Source organism: Anas platyrhynchos, chromosome 2 (genome assembly GCF_047663525.1).
Source record: "Anas platyrhynchos isolate ZD024472 breed Pekin duck chromosome 2, IASCAAS_PekinDuck_T2T, whole genome shotgun sequence".
Classification (NCBI taxonomy): domain Eukaryota; kingdom Metazoa; phylum Chordata; class Aves; order Anseriformes; family Anatidae; genus Anas; species Anas platyrhynchos.
This window is the reverse complement of record NC_092588.1, coordinates 138,480,398-138,504,045: the sequence shown is the minus strand read 5'-3', so window position 1 is coordinate 138,504,045 and position 23,648 is coordinate 138,480,398. Positions and strand designations below refer to the sequence as shown.

The following is a 23,648-nucleotide window of genomic DNA, read 5'->3' as shown; positions in this document are numbered from 1 at the left end:
CCTTATTAGAAGGGGGACACCCTTTAAGCACCCTTTTCAGCACTGTGTTTGATGGCCTTCAGGAATATCACTTAAACAATAAGGACTAGCCTCAAAACAGAGTAAAACAAGGTTATAGAAAGGTCCTGTGTTATGTCCATTTGTATATTTATAAAGTAGTCCCACTGCCCACGTGAACAGAATACGTAAGTCTCAGTATTGTGAAGTGATATTCCGGAAGCTTTTTCTCACAGTCAGTCTTCACAGTCATCTTGTATCCTTCTGCCCAAATCCCCCCCTTCTCCTTTGTATCCCCTCCCAAAATTTCCAATCTTGCAGAAGTAGATTCCACTCCAATTTCACGTTACCCCAACTCTCCGATTTAGCTTTTATACGAAACATAAATCAATGCAATACATTACCTTATTCAATACATTGCTGACTTCACTGGCAAAATCTCTTGAACAGACTTCTAAATGAAAGATTTTACCACAGTTTGATACACACGCTCCTAGAAGCTAAAGAAAGAAAGATCAGAGAGAAAAGTCAGAGAAGAGTTTTTGCAATATAGCTTTCTAGGAAGGAAAAAGACTACATTAAAAAGTAACCTACTGTTAACGCCTGCATAGCAACATGGGGATCTTTATGGTTCACTCTCTTCATAATAGAACGGAGACAATCCTTAGGCCTAAAGAAACACAAGACAGCTTTAAAATAATGTACTGCAATGAACATTTCCTACTGTACACATGACAACACCAACAGAGAGCAAGCTCTCCTGAATACAAACAGTAAATTATTTAGTAGCATTAAAGTGCAACATTCAATTAAAAAAAAATAAATCAACACCATTAGCTGTTCTAGCCATTTTTATCTGTATGATTGCTAGTCTTAGTTATCAAAACCTCTCAATAAGCTACATATCCTTTTTTTAGTTGGAGAGAATTACTGTAAATACTGCAGAAATGCATAAAATTCCTGACAATTAGAGTACTGTAGCTCTCTGTAGTCTGTACATCTTCATTAAATACTTTTTTTCACTCTAAGAAAAACTCTTATCAGAGAAATCATCATGTAAAATATTTGTATATGATTGCAATGTATTTCAGAACTCCGGAACAGGATTTTAATGAAAATACTTTTTTGCTACATTAAATTCATATTGTTGCTTTTAATTTCTTTTTAACACAGATCTCTTAAAGAATCTGGTATCAAAACAAAATCTTTCAGCATCTAAGACATGCAAGTGAATTTACAGTCATCACTTCAACCACCACATGATTTCTTGTGCTTCTCTCCTACCAGCTCCCCAGAGTGTCTTTCCCTGTATGGGTTACTCTCTTTTCCCACTCCAACCTTCTCACACAACAAACACATTGAACTCCTTCAGATATCAGAACTCCGTGTTACTTCCCCCTTCTCCAAGTGAGCTCTACAAAGTACCCAAGGACACTGAACACTTGCTGCAAGGATTCAGAACTCATAAACTTCAAAACTTCATAAGCAAAAAAGCTGAAATTAAGACTTAAGTGCTGTAGAAGTCTCCTCAGTAAAGAGCAGTTTCCTACATTTAACTTGTGTCATGCTCATCAATTACCTTCAAGAAAAATGCTCAGTAAGCTTAGCTTCACTTTCAATTCATACCAGTCCATACTTAAAAATTAGTCTGAATATTCTATCCCTTTTAGTAGATATACAATCACCTTATGTAATTAATATTTATTTAATGAATTAGGGTGATAATTACTTCCACATACATTCCCTTAAGATCTACTCCTCCTCCGTATTCCACACACATATCTAAGAATATTTGCTTACATACTGATTACCAAGACACCCTTCCCGCATTGTTTTTAATTACCACCACTATGCTCCTCAGAGTCTGCTTTAATCTACAGGATAACATTTATAAAGAAAATACATAGCAAAGAAACAAGTGGGAAAAAAAAAAAAGTGTTAGACAAACTGCACAGAAGTTTTAAAGCAGCCAAATATAGAATTCACGCTTTACCTTTGTCATCCTAAATAGACATAAAGGGAAAAGGAAATTTAACAATTTGAATGGGATTTTCAGACAGTTTAGTGTATTTAAATCCATGTGTGTCTCAGTTATTTTGTCTCTGGAGATGGTAGAAGGCTGAGCAAGTGTAGGGTATAATTACCATGAGCATACAAGTATTACCTATTGAATAGTCCTAAAAAGATAGCCTTGAAATAGGCAACAGTAGGGAAATAGAAAAAGAGAAGGGTATATTCAAAAGTAAGAGATTTTATGTTTTTCTGAGCATTTACAGCAATTTTGTGTTTTTGTGTGTTTTTTTTCTTGGAAGCGAAGTCAGTTCTATTGAACTGATATCCAAGAACTAATATGAAACTCAGGTATAAGTTACACCACTGCTTGGCTATACTATATTTGGCAGTGTCTACATTTTACAGAAGTGTCTCTCTCATGTTCAGTAGTACTAATTATAGAAAATGCTGTCACATTGAAAGACTACATATTACTCAGTGTATACCTTCATACAACCAATTATTACTGCAAATGAAGGCTGTAAGACAAGTACTGCCCATTACCTATTAATTATCTGAGACTTCTGCTATGTTCATTTTACCTGAAAAAGAATACATGATAAAACTTTCAGAAATAACTGTGTTTTTAATGTACACATTAATATATAAATAACTGCGTTCATTTATGAGTAGGATAAACATGTTAGAACTGCAAGCAACAAAAATCATGAACAATGGACATTAATTGCTAAGCCAGTATTTATAAAAGTAGGCTACATGTTCAGGAGCTTAGTAGTCCAGGACCAGGACCATTAGTCTACAATGATTTTGTTATGGTAACTCCTTCTGAAAACTAATAAAGTAACAGGAAATCTTCAAAATCAAATGATCTTTCATATGTGTCAAGTACAACTTCAATATATATATTAAAAAAAGAAAACCACCTTTCTCATTAATTCATAAAAACTTATAAATACATCAGCAAAGATTTTTGGACTGACCACATTCCCCCTTCCCCTGCACTGCTCAGGGGAAGGAGGTGGAAGAGGGTGGCTGGGGGGAAGACATTTTTAGTTTGTATTTAGTTTTTCGCTGCTCTAGCTTGTTAGTAATAGCCAATAAATTTCTTTAATCTCCTTATGCTGAGTCTGTTCTGCCCACGATGGTAATTGCTGAGTGATCTCACTGTCCTTATCTCAATCCCTGAACCCTGAAAATCAAATTTTCTCCCCCATTCCCTTTGAGGAGTGAGATCAGTTGTGGTGGAGCTCAGCTACTCAGCAAGGTAGAACCACCACACCACGTGTCTCCATTTTCCTCCTTGCTCCATGCGAAACAAGCTAGTCCAAGAGCTTCCTGGTTTCTGTATGACACATACACTGGATGACTAGGGATGACTACGTAAAATGCTACTTACATTGGGTAACTTGAGGGGGTAGGAAAAAAGATAAGAACTGGTTTAGAAGACTATCGAGCACGCAATTTTACTGTTTTCTCTTGTACAAACAGGCATGGAAACAACAAAAGAATGATGAGCTAACCAGAACACAGACTCACCGAGGCAGTGATTAAGCCATAAGGACTCAGGACAAAGTTAAACAAGTAGCAACGCAGACAAGCCATTTCTGAATGACAGGTTTTCAATATCCAAATCCCTCTCCATGAACAGACAGCACTGCAAAATGTTTCTATTTTCTTAACCATTGCTATCTTCACCCAGTCACCAACTTCCTGTTTTTTCCATCACCTCATTGTTATTAACTACCATTCCTAGAGAAAAACTGCAGTAGTTATAGTTTCAAACATAAGCACTGATATGTTTCATTACGTCAAAACAAAAGGTACAAACTTCTCAAGGCCAAATGCAAACAGACTTGGACTCAGGAACTGGTTAGCACTGAACTAAAACTCACTGAGGAATTAACAGAGAGCACGCAAGACGGGTGCACCTCATGCTAAAACGTATTACATTTTTTAAGTTTCCTTTTCTTTCTGTTTAATGAGTAATTCTAGTGTCGTAACATTATTTTACTAGGAGCTGATAAACTATAGATTAAGTTGTGTAAGCACTTTGATTGCAAGCCAACAACATGCAGAACGTATAACTTTCCTGTAGTGAGTTGATTTAAAATGCAAGTCAAACACAATCAACGGTTCTAAAATAAACAATTTTCCAAAAACACTGTGTTTTAATCATCTTTTCATGTTGAAAAGGCAGCTTGCTCACTGAACCATTTTGGATACTACCAATGTTCCTAAAAAACGTAACACAAAAATGCAATATGCAACTGTAGAACTGGACAACTTACTAAAAAAATAAATATATACATATATATATATATATATATCAGAGATTTAAAAAGCTGTTTTGATTGACTCAAAGTGAGACAAATTCTAGATCACTGTAAGAACTTGATACACAAAACATGCAGAAAGTATCAAGTTAATTCCAATTAAAAATAGGGAGCTGTGGAGGGGTTCCAACTTGCTAAAGCAGTATTTTTTGGGGGGGGGTTGAATTAAGGGAAGAAAGATAAAAGTGGTTGCTATTGGTGATTTGCTGTATCCAAGGTATGGCAATATAAAAAGTAACAGTAGCACAACTGTATGCATGCAGTTAGCAATTCTGTTACTGGACTGTAACTAATTTATCTTAAGAGAAAATGAAACTTCTTTGCAGCACAACAGGTATCCAGCAACTACCCTGGAGGAAAACCAATTGTTAGCATTGTCAGGGACAATGTGCCAGATAACACTATGCAACAAAAAGTGCCACTTAATAAATAATATAATCCATGCTATTACGGCTTTTGGTATAAGGTGATTTCCATCTGTTGCAGGGCATGCAATTTAAAGACTAGTACAAAAGAAAATCCATAAAATAGAGGCTACATAATCTAAAATTCTGCCAAGAACAGTTTGCATCAGACCAGAATTGGTGAAAAAATTAAAGCAGATGCCAGTTCTGATGACCAGTATCCCTGCCGTAGGAACTTAAATTGCAGAAGAGTTGCAAACAGTGTAGCATATCTGCCTTAAACTTAATGGGGAATTCTGCCTTGCTTTACCTTGCTGTAGCATGACATAATCCATCAAAACAAAGAAAACACACTATCAGCAAGTTTTAACAGAATCTGATGTTAAGCAATGAGTCAGCTGGCAGCTTATTACAAGCAGGGTAAGTATTACAAAGGTTAAAGTCACAGCCAGTATAAAACTACTGTTGTTTCGTTCTGTTTTTAAAATCACTGCAGAAATTCCAGCTGTCATGGAGACATCTAGCTGTATGTTGCCAGAAGATTTGTCTGTACTCCCAAGCAGCTGTCTCTTGCAGCCAAACACATTTGAGCACTGCTCAGGGTAAGTCACTGTGAGGCTAAATCTTGCCTATGCAAAAGCTTTCAGTGATGAACTAGAATACTGAAACCTTCAATAATAGTATTATTGTTACAGGCTCAGCAGCAACGCACACACAGCAGAAATACAGTTTTACATATAGGGACTAACAGAATTATTAATAACTTACCAGCTGTTTGTTATCTTAACTGGAGTGATATACAACAGCACAGCAGTCTCAATACACCATGCTATTTATAAACACTCCTCTAGAGACCATCTCTAACCCCAAGGAATAAGCTTATTTTCGAACCTGTCCTTTGGAACAAAAATCCCAGGTGGGAATTTGCTGTCTGACATCCTGTACTGTTTCCCACAGTCTTACAAGGCAGTCCAAGTCCTTCTCAAAGGAGCCTTTCTCTAAACAGCAGCAACGGCACCGCTCTCTTTTTGATGCCATTCCTTATGTGAATTATTTCAGAGAATGCTTGGGGGGGGCTGTATTTAATACATGTCCAAAATCTAAATACAGCGTAAAGACAGTATTTCAGTATATCTATCACGTTTTTATTCGGTGTTGTATTTTTATTTGCTATCTCAACTTACATTTTAACTTTTCATGTCCAAGAAATGAGGTCATACATAAAGTCCATGAGAAAGTTCATTAAATAATTAATAATGGAAGCATTAATGGCATGTATCAAGGTGGGTTTCATTCAATAGCACATTTTCAAAATGAACAGTTAATAAAGCCCTGATGTCATAAAACAGCCTCTCAAAACAAAAACACAGCCTCATTTCTGTGACAAAGAGGGGGCAGCAGATGCTTTCTATTTTGGTTCTAGCAAAGCTTCTACACTGTCTTATAGTCTCCTTATCACTCAACTGGTGAAATATTGGTTGGATGGAAGGGTGATAAGGTGGGCAGAAAGCTGGCTGGACAGCTAAGATCAAAGAGTGATCACCAGTAGTGCAAATTCTTCCAGCTCTTGGGACCAGTACTGCTAAATGTACTGCTCTAATGACCTAGATAATGGCAGGCAGTGCACTCTCAGCAACTTTGCTGACCAGCTGGAAGAAGCAGTCAATACACTGGAGAGCTGTGGGCTAACTACAGGGATCTTACTGTCTAGTAAGAGTCTCCTTACTGTCTCCTTACTGTCTAGTAAGGAGAAACTGTCTGGAGAAATGGCAGACCTCATTAAGTTCAGCAAGAGAAAAGCAAGGTGTTACATTTGGGGTAGGCAGCACTAGCCTGCCACCAAGAAAGCAGCTCCACAGGAAAGGATTGGCAGGTCCTAGTGGGTGACAGCAGTCAGCAGAGCAGCCTGACTGAAAAGATGACCAGCCACATCCTGGGCCACAGTATAACATCATAGCCAGCAGGCCAGGGAAGCGATCCATCCCCTCGTTCAGCACTTGTGTGAGACTGCAGCTGGAGTTTGCCTGGTTTGGGGTTCTCCAGCACAAGGAGGATATTGACACGCCACAGCAAGTCCAGTGGAGTGCTGCCAAGACAGTTAGAGGAGAGTCACGTACAAGGAGACATGGAGATCTGGGCTCAGTTTTGAGAAGGGCAGGCTAAAAGGGGACCTTATTGCTTTCTTCAAGTCCTTAAACAGAGAACACAGAGAAGATGAAGCCTGAGTCTTCTCAGAGCTGTGGTCACAGGGCAAGATGCAGCAAACAAGTAGGAACAAGGAAAATTGCAATCAGATGGCAGGTTTATTTATTCACTTGCTTACTATGAGGATAGTTAAATACTGAAATGGGTTGCCCATATAGGTTGTGGAAACTCTGTCCCTGGAAGCATTCAAGGCTCGGCACGGTCCAGAGCAACCTGATCTAATTAGACTTGTTTCAAGCAGGGGGGTGGACTAGATGACCTCTGGAGGTCACTTCCAAGCCAGATTATGGTTCTACAAGAAAACCCCCAATGATGTCTCCTGGATTTACACTGACACTGCTAAAACATATCAGCTTGGTTATTCTGTTACGCTGATGAAAAACTGCTCTATGTAATTCCTAATTTTAACAGATCAGTTAGTATCTCCAAAGGAAGAACTGTAATTATTTGGGCAGAAAATCTCTATGTTTTCCTCTTCCTTGTAGTACTTACTTACCAGAGTAGATTTAAATTAAGTTAAACCGAGCTGCTTCAAAAGTCTTTACAAGATAACGAAGTTTTCATTTCTCTCATCTGAATATAAGAAAGACTGATACAACAAAATTAAAGTCTATGAGGAAACAATTTCTAAACTCACTTACCCTGTGCGCGACTGTCCAACTTTATCACAAATGTCTAAAATGAGGCCCCAGTCCTCCGCAGTGTTCATCTCACTGGTTGCTTTCTCTGATAAATAAAGCATAAGTAAATCAAAATACAATTCTTATTATTTTTTAAAAATATAAAAATTTAACAAAATTGACAATAAAGTTGTTGCAACATTACCTCTCTAAATGCATTAATATATTTAATAAATTCATACATTTAAACTGTCATACCTAATTCTGTTTACTTTTCAAATGTTTGCTTGTAGCCCTAAAGTTATATGAATAAGCAAATTAATAGACATATTTTGTCCACACAATAAATGTATAGCCAGAATATATATACAAAAGGGTATCAGCTATCAACAGATTTACTTGGGGGGTGGGAGAGGGAAGTGAGCATTTGGAAATGTTAAGTTTAATACGACAGGAATACTCCAAGTATTAATTCATTGTTAGCAGAGTCAAACATAGCAGCATTTACCCCATCGTCAGACACTAAGTTGCTGTGTCTTGCATTTGCTTCAAACATATTTTCTCCTTTCTCCTCAATAAGGAGGCTTCAACAATTCATTAATAGTCACTAAACTTTTAACTCCCCATTCTCATCTCTGCTTTGGTGATATATTCCACCTTCTCTTTTCAGCTACAGACTGCTAAACTAAAGCTGATCTGACAGAAGCCACTGGGACTCCTTCTTCCAAACCTTCTGAACAGGACAAGAACAGTCCCTGCTGAAAAGTTAAGAAATAAAGAGGGTAGGTAGAAAGAAAAAAATCAAATAATCAACAAAAATAAGAAGAACCCTGAGCAGACAACATGCTAAGATATGGCACTAAGAAACACCAGCAGATCAACTGACAACTTTTTTTTTTTTTTGTCTGCTGATGTTCTAAATCACGCTTAGGGCTAGCATAACTAACAGAGAAATTCTTGGTTTTTAAATCTTATTCATAAAGGAGACAGAATGGTGGAACCCAGACATCAAGCGAAATAAGAATGCCAAAACATGACCACAGAGCAGTGAGGCTGTACCCCGTTTATATCAATGAGCATTGTTCCATTACTTGAGAATTTCAATTCTGGTTTTGAGGATACCTTATAACATACAAGTAAATGAGATACTAAATAAAGCCGAGGAGAAAAACAGACTGCAGACAGCTGGTCAGCACAGTCCGGAGCCAAGCTAGACAAACCGCACGGAGGCAGTTTAGTTCCAGGATTCCCCTGTTGAAGTTCGTTGCCAGTTTTGCTGGAGCTGGACCAGCTCCATTCAAAGTGTGTCTACACAGCGCCCTGCAGAGCCTTAACTTGCAGCCAGGCTCAGAGCTCACGTGCAGCCTCGCACACCCACACAGTTCACCCCTGCCCCATGCTGTCCTTCAACTAGGGCATCCTTCAGCAGTCAGAGGGCTGAGAAATCCCATGGAACTGAAATTTGGGGCTCTTTCCTTGTTGCCAGAAGTACTGTCTGTTATGAAGATTAATGTAATTCATCTTTCTTCACAACATCATCAGAGAGAAACAGTGTGGCAAACTAAGAAGTAAAAAAGTGGATGCTGTAAGGTCTCCCTGGAGCCTTCTATTCCACAGGCTGAACACCCCCAGCTCCCTCAGCCTGTCTTCACCGGAGAGGTGCTCCAGCCTCTTGATAATCCTCATGGCTTCTTCTGGACTCACTCCAACAGCTCCATGCCTTTCTTGTGCTGGGGCATGAGAGCTGAATGCAGGGCTCCAGGTGGGGTCTCACAAGAGCAGAGCAAAGGGGCAGAATCCCCTCCCTCTCCCTGGCCACACTGCTTCTGATGCAGCCCAGGACACAGCTGGCTTCCTGGGCTGCGAGCGCACACTGCCAGCTCACGTTGAGCTTCTCATCAACCAACACCCCCAGGTCCTTCTCCTCAGGGCTGCTCTCAATCCATTCTCCACCCAGCCTGTATTTGAGCTGGGGATTGCCCTGGCCCGGGTGCAGAGCCAAGGCCACCAGATCTGTCAGGCATGGTCTTCCCTTAGTGAAGCCGTGTTGGCTGTCACCAGTCACCTCCTTGTTTTCCATGTGCCTTAGAGATTCCAGGAGGATCTGCTCCATGATTTTGCTGGGCACAGAGGTGAGACTGACTGGCCTGGAGTTCCCCAGGTCCTCCTTTTTTCCCCTTTTTATAAATGGGGATTACGCTTCCCCTCTTCCAGTCAGTGGGAACTTCACCAGACTGCCACGACTTCTCAAATATGATGGGCAGTGGCTTAACAGCTACATCCACCAGTTCCTTTAGGACCTACATATGTATCTCATCAGGTCCCAGGGATTTGTGCACCTTCAGGTTCCTTAGATGGTCAAATACCACCAAACTGTGTTTTATGCCAATTTAAATAGCTTGGCTAAAACTAGAGATAAAATGGTGGTTAATGAAAACCCTAATCCACATCCACCTCACCAATTACAACCTTCATTTTAATTCTCAAATGAAATATTTTGCAGCTTTACCCATGAATACAATTACAAATGTTCTACCACAGCTACATTTCTTCTTGAAAGTTGAACTTAGTCCTGTCTAAAAACTGCCATTTGCTTTAAGTCCTCCCCACCTCCTGGTATTAGACAGACATTTCCTCCATCACCAAACACTAAGTAGTTTCTTACCTTATTTCAGTCTGAAACCCGGTTTCACTGTGTGCTTTCTGTCTTCTCTAGTAATAAGCATCTATGACTTCCCTTGGATAAAAATCAATCATAAGACATGAGCAAAGTTTTCTGCCTCTAAAGGTTCGGTTAAATTCTGCCTCCAAGGAGGGCAGTCAGAAGTTACTGGCACAGCGTGAGCGTTAGCAGTACAGTAGCTGACACGGACTGCCCACAAAAAAGGCCAATGCCTCTGTCAGAGCATTAGCGAGCAGCTATCACCTTTCACCACGCTGGCAGCAGGAGCAACAGAGACGCTTTGACGAAATTGCTATGTTGCATCAGTGTTTTGTAGGCAAAATTACAACTCAGGGCTACTTAAGTTAAATTACTTACATTATCATCGCTTTAAATCCATGAACACTCTCTCCTCCAACACGAGGCATGCATTTGCAGCCAAAAAATCCTTCACGTTCATTCATTCAGCATTTCCTTACTCCAACTAACAGCTGGCACCCCACCCGTCTTCAGGTACAGCTGGCACGTCACTATCTTAGCACCAAAATGGACTAAAACGGAGGTGAAAACACAGATTTCAAGTCTTAAGGTAGCTTAACACAGGAGACAGAAGATAACCTCAAGTTAAACTTTGAAATGTTCTTCATCTTCCATCTCTGATCAAAAATAATTCTGTTACAGCAATATTAATGTTTACCCTCCGACCCCCTGAGCGTATCTCATCACTGCTACAAAAACTTATTTGGCTTGCTGAGTGCCAACACGAGATCAGGGAACATTTCAGCTTTACTAAACAACTTTTAAAGGCAGCACTGGCTCCTTCATGAAATCAGTGCTCTTTAAGACTTATTCATGCTATTTCAAATGCAAAGGAAAACAGAACTACAAGACACAGAGGCATGCCTTACCAGATTTTGTCTCTAGTTTTCCAGAACAGCTCTCTCCCACAAAGTTGTCTCACTAATAAAGTAAATGCTCTTTTTTTTTTTTCTAGCATAAACAAGGCCTACAAATTAATGTACCAACAAATTAATGTACCAACTTCAACCTCTGCAACACTGCACCATCTTTTGTTGCCTCAGATTTTAATTGTTAGTTTCTAAATTTTACAGCATTGCTTTCTTTATTTGTCTCCATTGCAACCTCTCAACTTTCACCTCTAAAAAGTGGCACAAGTTGCTTTTTCAGAGGAAAGGGATACTTAGACCTATGGCTTCTTTGGACAATAACCAAAATTCTGCATATTATAAGAATGCCTTTCTACATAGCTTCTAATAAAACAAAAGAAACACGTACAAAAGTACCATCACAATTTTCAGCCAGTTGGAAAGACACTGGGTGTGAAATCGGTAGTCTTCTCCCTTCACATTTCCTCTGTCCTCATACAACCTATCACACCAAGTAAGACCAATTCCATCTTGCCCCAAATTCAGTCTCTAATATACAATACACCTAAAGAAAGCGATGCCTAGGAAAACACAGAAAAAGACTAAGGTAAGCATTAGTTGTACTTCCCTACAACACACCTGGAAAGAACCCCCCAGAAAGCTGACAGGATTGCTGACGTGCATCTACACCAACACACACAGCATGGACAAGAAGCTGGAGGAGCTGGAAGCTGTTGTGCAGCAGGAAAACTACAACAGCTCCATCACCAGCACATGGTGGGACAGCTCGCACAGCTGGAGCATGGCACTGGGAGGCTACAAACTCCTCAGAAGGGACAGGCTAGGAAGGAGAGGTGGGGCTGGCCTCTTCAGATTGACTAGAGCTTAGTAATGGCAACAAGAAGGTTGAATGTTCATGGATAAGAATCAGGGAGGAGACCAACGAGGCAGATGTCCATGTGGGAGTCTGTTAGAGACCACCCAACCTGGCTGAAGAGGCAGACAAAACATTCTAGAAGCAGCTGGGAGAAGCCTTGCAATCACTAGCCCTTGTTCTTGTGTTCTTCAGCTTACCAGACGCCTGCTGGAAATACAACACAGTGGAGAGGAAACAGTCTAGGAGGTTTGTACAGTGTGTGGAAGACAACTTCCTGACCCAGATGGTAAGTTAGCCAATGAGGGATGGTGCCCAGCTGGGCCTTTTGCTCATAAACGAGAACACAGGCTAGTGATTGTGAGAGTTCTCCCAGCTGCTGATGAATATTTCATCTGCAATTTATCAGCAGTCCAGGCTATCAGGGAGGTCCCAGTCAACTGGTGGCTAGCAAATGTGACACCCATATACAAGAAGGGCTGGAAGGAGAAACCAGGGAACTACGGGCCTGTCAGGCTGACCTCAGTGCTGGGGAAGCTTGTGGAGCAGATTATCTTGAGTGCCATCACACAGCACTTGCAGGACAACCAGGTGATCAGGCCCAGTCAGCACGGGTTTACGAAAGGCAGGTCCTGCTTGACAAACTGGACGAGGAACCTGTCCTTCTGTGACAAGGTGGCACGCTCAGTAGATGAGGGAAAGGCTGTGGATGTTCCCTACCTACACTACAGCAAGGCTTTTGACAGAAAAGGACCTGAAGGTACTGGTCGACAGCCAGCTGAATATGAGCCAGCAGTGTGCCCAGCATCCTGGCTTGTACCAGGAATAGTGCAGCCAGCAGGAGCAGGGAGGTGATCGTCCCCCTGTGCTCTGCTCTGGTGAGGCCGCACCTCGAGTGCTGTGTTCAGCTTTGGGCCCCTCACTACAAGAAGGACAGGGAGGTGCTCAAAAGAGTCCAGAGAAGGGCTACAAAGCTGGTGAGGGGTCTGGAACACAAGTTCTGTGAGGAGTGGTTGAGGGAACTGGGGTTATTTAGCCTGGAAAAAAGCAGGCTCAGGGGAGATCTTACGGCTCTCTACACCTGCCGCAAATGAGGTTGTGACAGAGCAGGGGTCAGTCTCTTCTCCCAAACAACTATCAAAAGGAAATGCCATGTTGTGCCATGTGAGGTTTAGGCTGGATATGAGGAAACATTTCTTCACTGAGAAGTTGATGAGGCATTGGAGCAGGCTGCCCCGTGAGGTTGTTGAGTCACCATCCCTGGAATTATTCAGAAGACGTGTAGGTGTGGTGCTTAGGGACATGGTTTAGTGGCAGTCTTGGCAGTGCTAGGCTGGACTTGACAATCCTGGAGGTCTTTTCCAACCTGAATGATTTTATGATTGTATAATCTCACCATGTCTGAGGCAGCCTCATCAACACAGACACCACTCAGCTCAGCGAGCGGCACAGAACGAAGACAGAAGGATTAAAGATCTGGTAAGAACGCTGAAAACAAAGTAAGACAAGCTGGGCAAAAACAGAGATTTGATGCAAACCATAACAAATCCACAGAACTTAAACAACCTTTCACCCAGAACTACCACAACAGAGCAGGAAGGCGAGCACATCAGAGAGAGATGGTAACGATGGCGACAACTCCACAACCAGGGTGCATCACAGGGAAGTAACACAATCAAATGGTGCCAGGATCTATTTGCAGAGCCCCACAAATCAAGCCATAGTAGAAGTGGCATTTCAGAAAGATCAGAACGAGACATTACTATCCACAGCAAATATATAGTGTTATTTTTATCAGCTAGAGGAACAGATTTTACATACTACTTTGATTATTTGCATGTTGATGTTATAATATATGTTGCCACAGCTGAAATGACGGGAAGCACTTAAAGTGACAGCTCTTCCCTGGGAGGAAATAAAAAGAATTGCCAGTAAAGTACAGCTACAACAACTCCTTTGCCTAGGGAATGTGAGTTGTTGGCTTCAAATTTGCCTAGCTCAACTCAGAGTCTGGTGATTCATTTGCAAAAAGTGTGACACTAAAAAAAAAAAAAAATTGGCTATTCTACAGAAGAAATATTTATTTCACTCATCTGGAGCCTGTCAGCATTGCCATTTTTCATTGAGAATGTACACCAAAGTGAGAAATCCTTGTTCTTTAGAAACATTTATAAATAACTGGAGAGGGGCTGGCTACACCTCCTTTCCCACACGTTTTCTGCTCAGCTCACAGTTAATATCCTTCTCCCTAAAACAATGCTGAGAAAAGCAGTAGGCCAACTTGAGCAGAACAAGTGCCAGTCTCCTGACAATCTGAACCACTCCTTGGAAGTCATCCTTCCCTGCAGCCAGAGGTAAGTTGCCTCACTCTGCACTCTCCAGGGTCAAGAGTCTCCTCGGCAACAATTTGCCCTCCTTTTGGCAAACAGAAAAGCCCAGCTCACAAAAAGGCACAGTTGGATGGTTTTGAAGACATTGACTACCAAATGGGATAAATCTCAAGACTATCCAGATTAAAGAACAACAGTATTTTATTATGAGAAATTGCACAATGTGACTTGAGTTCAAAGCATTTCTTACATCCTAACGTGTCAAACTGTATGCAGTGGTAATTTAACTTACTTACTGTACCAACATATGACTGAGTACAGTCATACGTAATCCATGCGTATTATTACATTTCTAAGAGTTGTAATAGTAAAATGGTCAATAAATACCATAGTTGATGAAAATGTAGGAAAAACAGGAATGGCATCAGTTTGACAGTACATTACTAAACTACCTGCTTAATTTTCTATTGGTGTAAATATTAAGCCTGAATCTTCCCTTTGTTCCCACTCCTGTGATGCCTCAACCAGTACACCAGCTACAACATGAACAAAAATGACACGCAAAGCAAATGCAGGACATTCCTCCATTCCTTGCTGTGGGTAAGGGAGAAAAATCATTCAGAAGAGTTGCATCATTTGGCATTCTGGACATTGCTGAATGATGGATCAACTTCAAAAAGTTTTTAATTTTAATTCCTTTCAAAATTAAAAGTAACCATCTCCCCTTAAAATTGGGTGATTTTTAACAACTCATACCAGAATTTGTATTTATTATAGCCTATAAAATTTCAGAAATATATTGAAATAGTAAGTTTATGCCACAGAGTAAAAAACTCTTCCAATTCTCTGCTTACAACATAGATTAAGTTTACAATGCTTAATGCCAAGTTAGAGTTAAGTATGCACAGCATTAAGTCCAGCGTTACCAACTGTATTCTCGAGACAGCATCTACATAACACTTGAGAACTGCTTCAGCACTGAGTTCTTCATCAAACCCAGCCTAACCACTGCTACCTTACCAATGAGCCTGGCATGACAGACTAGCAGACAGTCTTTTGGTTCGTCAAGCACGTTACATCGTTACCTTGCCTGCAAACTTACAGATAAACCCACACTTCTCAGGAACAATTCTCTGCAAAAGATGTTATGACTGAGGTTATGAAACATGGCAGAAATGGACTTCGTGTTAAACTACAAGTACATCATCAATTCGAAACCCTCATTTAACTATATCTTAACTATATCTTAACTATCTTTAACTATAGTTAAACCATCGTTTAACTATATCTTAACTCTTAACTATATCCTCAACAGTTCAGTATCTTGAAGGATTTTCTTATTTCGTGTTTCAGCATTATGTTCCTTACATGGACACTGTCGAAGTTTTCCACAGTTGATTGTGAAAACCCACACCAACTTACATCACCATTGATTAGCATCCCTTCATGTTGAAATATTCCTAAATATGGTAAAAAGAGGATTGAGAAAACAGAAGTATTGGGTCTCCTTGAGGATGACAATGACCTATCTCCTGAAATCTAGAGGCAGCTTAAACTAATATTTTAAAATGTTTAACAGTAGTCTTAACATTGTTTTGACTAAAGAAGTGCACCCCTCAAAATCTGTGTACAAAGCTGACTCCGAGTGGTACACAATTCCAGATGACCAAGCTGCACAGCATGAGCATGCTAACAGGATTAGGCAGATGCTGATGACCAGAGAGAAAAACTGAGAAATTTCTCCTCCTGAGCTCAGAGACGCTTATGCTCCTCAAAATAATGGCAAACAAGTGAGTCCCAGATGCGTTCACTGCAATCCATCATCCAAAATGATTCCGAAGTCATTTCCAACCATTACACAGCACTAATTAGCTGTCCAGGAGGCCAGAATTCACAGCTACCCCAGCAACACTATCAACTAGACCGATGCCCAGCTTCATATGAAACTAAGACTAGCTTTTGACTGCTCTCCTACTTCGGGAATCTGATTTTCAAAATAAAACGTTCTTGCTGAGCAGGAGCAAAAGCAGAGCACTCAACTTTCCTTCTGAGAAAAGAACTGTAAAGTAACACTACTGCTTGACAACTTTGGGAAGTTTCCCGAGAACACGAGAGCTTACTCTCCCAGCTGACGTTATCTTACAAAGCCTGCCAAGAAGTTCATCCAGATAATAGCGCATTCCCAGGAGGCCTCGGGGAAGAAGGGCCTGGGGACACTTTCCTGGAGACTTCACCATTGCTGCCTCCATGGCACAAATCCAGTTAAGCGATGGATAAAGGCAGCAAGTAGCTCTGCCACCAACTCCACTGTCTGCTGCTTCTTTGCTCTCCCTCAGGGCACTATGAAAGGGGGCCCACACAAAGAAGCTGGATTTATTGTCTGGGGAAAAGCAGCCCATAGCCCTCTACCTGCTTTTCCAAGAACAATTTGGAAGTGAGCGGTTATTTACTAGTGTTCATACGATACACAGAATAAAGCTTTTGAAAAATATCTACTGGAGTCTGTACTAGGCTGTCACAGCAGGTAAGGTGTTGGCAGCATCCCCTGTCCTCAAAAATAGCAAACAGCCCACTGAAGTACCAGTTGGGCACTACTACTCCACATCGTTAAACCTACAGTGCAGACAAACAGCCTCAGCTCTCTATAAACTCCCTCAAGCAGCCTGATCTTCACCACTGCTAGACAGCTGCCTTAAGAAATAAGAAAACGAGCACTTTCCAGAACCTCGGCTATCAGTTTTTAATCTTACTAGTTCAAATAATTCTCACAGATATCACCGATGTTTCAGTCCTCTAACAGTCCACAGAAAATTGGCAAGCAGTGCAACATCTTCTTTGTTTTCAGCTGCCCAATTATGCTACAGGACAGTGAAACAATGAGGAAAAGCTATTTACTGCTCTTCAGAATATAGAATTGTTGGCTTTGTCATCAAGAAAATTACAAATTAAAGGGCAGCCTTGACCAGAAAAGACCGTGGCACACTTAATTATTCAACATGGGAAGAAACGGAGCTACGCCTCATTAAGATGCAACAGATTAACGATTCCTGATAACATACACACCGAGTCCGGGTAACACTCGCTTGTTTATGCACTAACCCTTTCCCCAGAGAAAAACACCTACTTTCCGAGCAGTTTTGAGTTGTGTTGTTTTTTTTTGAAGGCCTGGAGTAACTGAATCGGAGCCCTGGCTTCTGCAGTTGGGTAAACAGCCAGAAACAACCGGTGCATTTGTGGCTGAGAGGGGCAGCAAATGTGAGGTTAATGAAGAGAGGTGTGCCCAGAAACATCGGCCGTGTCACTCTGCTGTGGGGAGGTAACAGGGGAGCTGGGTGCTGGTCCAAATAGGAGAAGAAGTCAGTCCGTACCCTGCTGTATCACTCGGAATTACACCGATGGCAGCAGCAGGTACGAGCGGAGCCGTCTTACACAACCAGCCGTGCCAATTTTCGGGCTGCCTACGTGTGTTGTTTTGCCTCGGGTTGGGCCACACGAGCAGGCAGCAGGGATTTCACCCCCCCTCCCCCCAAACCGTACAACCTGGCCCTGAAACCAGCCAGGTGGGGCTGAGAGCTGCCCACAGCCCAGGCTGCACCCACCCAGAGGGTGCTTCGCGTTCAGGCAGCGGAGCCCAACCCGGGGCAGGGCGAGCTCCAGCCTCGGCCCCGCACCCCCCTCTCAGAGCCTCCCGAGGCCGGGCAGGGCCCGCAGCCACCGGGGCCAGGCCGCAGCGGGAGGGCCGGGGAGGCGAAGAGGAAGCAGGAGGGGAGAGCCCCGGCGGGGAGGGGGCTCCCGGGGCCGCCACTCACCCACATCCTGGTCGAAGGGGTTGGTGGCGAAGAGCGGCATGGCGGGGCGCGGCGCGGCCACCGAGCCACGGGCCCGCGGCTCCTTCCTCCTCCTCCTCCTCCTCCTCCTCCTCCTCCTCTTCCTCCTTCTCCTCCTCGTCCCGCCCGGGGTCGCCCCGGCCGCCGCCGCCTCCTCCCCGCAGGCCCGGCCCCGCTCCCTCCCCGCTCAGCACGCCGGGAAAGCGGGGCCGGCCCCGCCGCCACCGCCACCGCCCGGCCCCGGGCTCCCCCCGCCCCGCCCCGCTGAGCCCGGCCCCGGCCCCTGGTCCCCGTCACACGCCAAGGGGTGGCCCCAGGGGGCTCGCAGGGAGCTCGTTGTCCTGGGCTGGCGGTGGTTTAAGTGCTCGGGGGTGACTGGGGAGCAGGCTGAGGTCGAAAAATTAAAGGGCTAATGGCCGAGCTGGAGGCATCAGAAAGGGATGGAGAGGATGTGGGGGGCGCTGAGGTGGGCTGGAGCAGCTCTCCTTAAAGACAGGCTGAGGGAGGTGGGGGTGTTGGAGAAAAGAAGGCTCTGGGAGACCTTATAGCGGCCTTCCAGTGCTTAATGGGGTCTTATAAAAAGGATGGAGAAGGACTCTTTACTCAGGTAGATCACGATAGGAAAAGGAGGAATAATCTTAAACTAAAAGAGGTTAGATTTAGACTAGATGTTATGAGGAAATTCTTCACTCAGGGGGTGGTGAGGCACTGGCACAGGCTGTCCAGAGAAGCTGTGGCTGCCCCATCCCTGGAGGTGCTCGAGGCCAGGCTGGATGGGGCCTTGGCCAAGCTGATCTGGTGGGTGGCGTCCCTGCCCATAGCAGGGGGTTGGGACTGGGTGATCTTTAATTTCCCTTCCAACCCAAACCATTCGATGATTCAAATATTGGCACGTGACAAAAAATGGCGAAGGTACGGCTAATGTTCGCAGCGCAGAAACACTAGACGAAATCAATAGCCCTAACTATGCTCAATAATGAATGTAATTGCATGCATTAGGCAGGCTTTTGCCACATTAGATGAAAACTCCACACCAGGCCTTTTCCCATAGGGTTTCGCATTCATCAGGCGCTACTTGTTTTCATTTTTCCAGGACCTCAAGTTCAGTTCCTTTCGCTATCCACAAAGCCTGATGCAGGTCAGCATTGATCTACTGCTCAGGACAGACTCCTTTTAAGGAATCTAGTATTCTCTTTTTAGATTCTGCCTCAATTTAATGACATCTGCTAGGTATTCCCAGAGGATGCTTTACCTCCTCGCTATTCATCATCCCCCACTATGTTCACAAAAGACATATGGCAGATGTTCTCGGAGCCTGCTTTATCCCCTCCTTTTTCATCCCTTCCTTCTGATGGGTTTCAAAATGAATTGTAAGAATCCTTTTAAAACAGGCAGAGCCTTTATACCTTTTTTTTTTTTTTCTTTAGTAAGAGCAAACACGAGATGTGGGGAATTTGGCTTTTAGACCCTCTTCAGCCTGAATGGATTCCAGCCCAGCGTTACTTCCCAGGCAACATCCCATTCAACATTATGAAAAAGGTAGCCCATACTCAGGGAGCATCTTAAGGCTTTATAATCATGGCTAGTATTTTGTTTCTGTAATTATTATTTTTTTCTGTTGGACACAGTGTAAAGTACAAGACTCCTCTGAATGCTCAATACTACACTGAATCTCCGTCTTCTCCCCATCCCATGGCTCTAGCACTCCTATTGCACAACACTGGACGATGGTTAGAGCACTCTCCCATGAAGCGTGGGTTTTGCCCTCTCAGACAGAGATGGTTATGGAAACCAGCTTTACCACTTTATGTGTGAGTAGTGTAAGGAACATGCTATTAAAAGGGTGTGTTAAGCTTCCCTTATTTTATGTAGTTCAAAATGTACGTATTATTTCTACTGTGTTTGAAATGGGACTCATGCTGCCCAAGCTAGCTATCTAAAAGTAAGGAATCTTGTCCAAGGGTACAGTGTCAAATTGCATCTAATTTCAGGGTAACTACAGCTGATACAGACTGCAGCAACACTGCACTCCCCATGCCCACAGCTATGTGCTGCCATCACATTTCTTGCTTTAGATTTGGAATTTGATCCAATTCATTTGTGGCTGCACAATCAGCTGATCCAACTGAAAACTACCTCACTGCAGAAAAGTTCCCTGTTGGATCATGTCACTCATCTTCCTCACCTTGTAATTAGATCCCGTGCAAGGGAAGAGCTGGGAAGGAGCTGCTGGGGACTGTACACCAGCTTCACCAAACTGGATCAAGAAAAACAGGCACGTCCAGGGGATTATTCATCTATTTCTATTTCAGACCTCCTTCCAAAGATGCCTTCTGCAAAGGTCTGACTATTAATTTCATGGAGGAGCCTATCTGCCCAACACTTCTCTGATGCAGACCTTGTCTTCTGACAGCCTTATAGCAAGTTCGTTTTGTTGGTTTTTTTGTGTGTTTTTTTTTTTTGTTTGTTTTCTTTTTAAATATATGCTACTTTTGTCCAAATAGAACAATCTCCAGGCATTGGTACAGGCATCTGTTTTGGCACATTTCGACTTTTATATATCGCACGGTTGTTCATGTACTGCTGTGTGATCAAGGTTTGCATTCAGTTAATTGCCACTGCAACTCACTTTCTGAGTTTTAAAGATGTAAAATACTTCTAAATTTAGTTATGAGTCACTATCAAATAACTTGCCCTGATATATATTCAAGTCATAGCACTATCTATATCTAAACAGTGAGAGTACCAGCAGTATTAGAAAACACTGCGTAAAAACTGATGAGTATATGCAAAGATGTTGCTGTAGGAAAATGTTATGATATGTAGGACATTCACTAGAGTTACATTTTCTATTTAAAATAGAAAAAAGCTGCAAAGTGATGCCACTTAATTATTTTCTGAACTTAGTATGGAATGTATTTAGGAAATGCACTGTAGTGGTTTATCTACTAGTTAACACAGAGAATGATTCTGTAAAAGACCACTGTAAACACATTAATTTTGTAATTTAAGAAAAGTAAAGTGTTAAAACCTACTACTTGTTGTCACTGACAACATTGTAAAATCTGAAGCAGCCAGTGTAGTCCAGTTTCTTCGCATTCTATAACAAAACTGGCAGCATGCACTAACAGACTATTTTTTGAAGATGAACACCTGCCCACTAAGAAACTTACCAAATCCAATCATGTTTTACTGCTTGACCACTCCGTATTCATCTAATCCTGATGAAGGGAACTACACACAGGTGCAAGTGCAGACATAACTCTTTATTGTTACATGTTAAGCCATGTAGAATGTTGATGTCTAAGTAGCTGTGTGTTTTGTTTCCTGTTGTTGTTGGTTGGTTGGTTATATAAAATATTGCTTATTTTTAAAACGTCGATAAGGTTTTTTTCTGTAGCAAGCTCAGTGCCAGATTCTGACGATACACAGTGAATCATTTCCCTATAGTCTTTTGCTTGGAAAGGATACTTGGAAACAGTAACTTACCTGCTAGGAAATTTCTGATACTTTTAGCAATCCCTTAGTTGATACACAGTTGCACAAGAAGTGTATTTTTTAGAGGAAAACAAAAACATTGTGTCCATTGGAGGGAAGGTTCACTGCAGTTCCTGTTCACTGGAGGAGAATTTTACTTGGCATCCCCATTTATTTTAGCACATATTACTTTGCTCGCTGCTGCACTGTCAAGATAAGGTGTATAACTCCAGGAAAATGTCAGTTCAGTGCACTGTTAACAAGGAGACAGATATGAAGACCAGTGGTTGTCTCTGGGATCAGTCTCACTGACCTTGGTTTTAACTGCATTTTCACTGCAGTCTATTGCATACATTGCTTTCCAAACTGGAAGATGGGCAGAAAAGAAAATCAAAGGAAGAGAGGAAAGTTCAGGACGGAGAAAGTGCCAGGAGTCCATTTAATCACAGCTTTTGTCTTTGACAGGGCAAGTACAAGATGTTTTGGATGGCACACAAGATGCTGTAATGCATAACAATGCAATGATATGACTAAGACAAAATTTATCCTGGTCACAAGCCACATGTAGGTATTCCAAACACTGGACTGCAATGATTCAGTTCCCATCCATAAGTTTATTGTGCACCCTAATATTTTGCAAGTTCCCAAATTGGATGGCTTGCTTATGGTATTCTTACACATTGCCTTATATAAAGATTATTCATGAAACATATCAAAACTGTAAGTCTGGTGTCCTGTGTTAGACAAGAAGTCAGGCCACAATTGTTTAATTGTCCTTTTTGGCCTCAAGATTTTTGAAGTATGCAAACAGAATTACATGAAGCATATACCTGGAGTTTCTTCAAACATTAGGACTAGGCAAGTAATCAAATAATAAACTTAATAGAACAATCCCATTTGCCCTGACCATGTTAGCAATCACTGTGCAAATTTCTAGTTAATATTTGCATGTATTTGTGCCAGAAACTAGAATTTGTCTTCCTATTTTTTTCCTCACTCAAAGCAGTACTTGCAGCTCACATTAAGTAATACTTAGTATGTTTACATTGCAGTTTTGTTAAATGATTTTGGATAACAAGTTCACCAAAGATAAACATACAGATGTGCTTATACTATTTGCTTTAGTAATCTTACAATGATGCTTTGTGATATAGCTGTAAGAAGCAGATAATTGGTGAGCTGCTGGAACTTCTGGGTGCCTGGGCTTCCTGGGGTGCTGGCAGGAGCATCACTCTGTGCCAGGTTCCTGACACAGCCACAGGGAACCACTTGTCCTAATGCTTTTTTTGGCACCAGCACCTGTTCTCAGTGTGGCCAAACTGACTACACCCAATATCTTTTCCTTGCTGATAACTTGGACCGGATTTCCACCAATGATGAGGTTAAAATTAATCTTTATGTTCTCTACCACTCTTCTAACAAAGAAGATAGAGATATTTCCACCAACCCTAATGGAATTTAGATTGGAACACTATTCCCTTGATAAAGAGCCCTTTTGAACTCAAGTCCTTGAAATAAAACTAAATGTCAAGCAAAGACTGTGTGTGCTACAAAACTAGTAATGGAAGCAGTCTCCTCTACAGAGATTGTAGTACTCACGTAAGCACATTACTGTAGAAATATACTGAAAATCAAACATTTTTTTAATATTACTGAAGTGTGCATTTTGTAAGCCATGTGAAAAACCTGCATGACACATGTTGGCAAGGTAGCAAAGCTTCTTTATTTTAAAAAATATTACAAGCTACAGGGAAGGGAACTTTAACAGTTGATTTTAAACATGTACTCTAACTCACATGAACAGTACCATTTAATTTAATGGTAATAACTTTAAGCTTTAAGCATTTTGTATGTTCTTCTGTATAATTAGAACATTATAGCAGAGTTAGCTTCTTGATACAGCCAGTCTGCATGCTGTGCAGAGAAGCCAATTGCACAGGCTACAGGCTGTGGGACAGGTCTATCCATCAATCTATCCAAGCCTAGCAGTGCAACAAAATGTCAGGCTAGTTAAAGAGC

The 23,648-nt window shown here is 41.9% G+C and overlaps 1 protein-coding gene and 1 long non-coding RNA gene across 4 annotated transcripts in view; one reads left to right on the top strand and one right to left on the bottom strand.

The window, feature by feature from the left end:
- STAM (signal transducing adaptor molecule) overlaps positions 1 to 18,317 on the bottom strand; it is a 34,774-nt gene extending 16,457 nt beyond the window's left edge. Inside the window, exons 1-4 of one of the 2 annotated variants that reach the window (XM_027450682.3) lie at positions 18,135 to 18,317; positions 7,594 to 7,678; positions 592 to 667; positions 402 to 497 (exon numbers count right to left, since the gene is read on the bottom strand). In XM_027450682.3, coding sequence (XP_027306483.1) covers positions 402 to 497; positions 592 to 667; positions 7,594 to 7,678; positions 18,135 to 18,174 — 297 coding nt within the window. In that variant the 5' untranslated portion in view covers positions 18,175 to 18,317. Of the gene's footprint in view, positions 1 to 401; positions 498 to 591; positions 668 to 7,593; positions 7,679 to 10,237; positions 10,396 to 18,134 lie in introns of those variants that run through there. The other variant, XM_072033676.1, reaches the window with a different exon arrangement.
- LOC113841706 (uncharacterized) lies at positions 17,556 to 21,186 on the top strand. Of its 2 annotated transcripts, none has more exons than XR_011807023.1 (4): positions 17,556 to 17,733; positions 19,580 to 19,691; positions 19,781 to 19,963; positions 20,465 to 21,186. It is a non-coding gene; the product is annotated as an uncharacterized lncRNA (long non-coding RNA). The 2 variants fall into 2 exon arrangements; XR_011807022.1 differs by having other exon boundaries at positions 20,349 to 21,186.
- Positions 21,187 to 23,648: the final 2,462 nt, after the last annotated feature.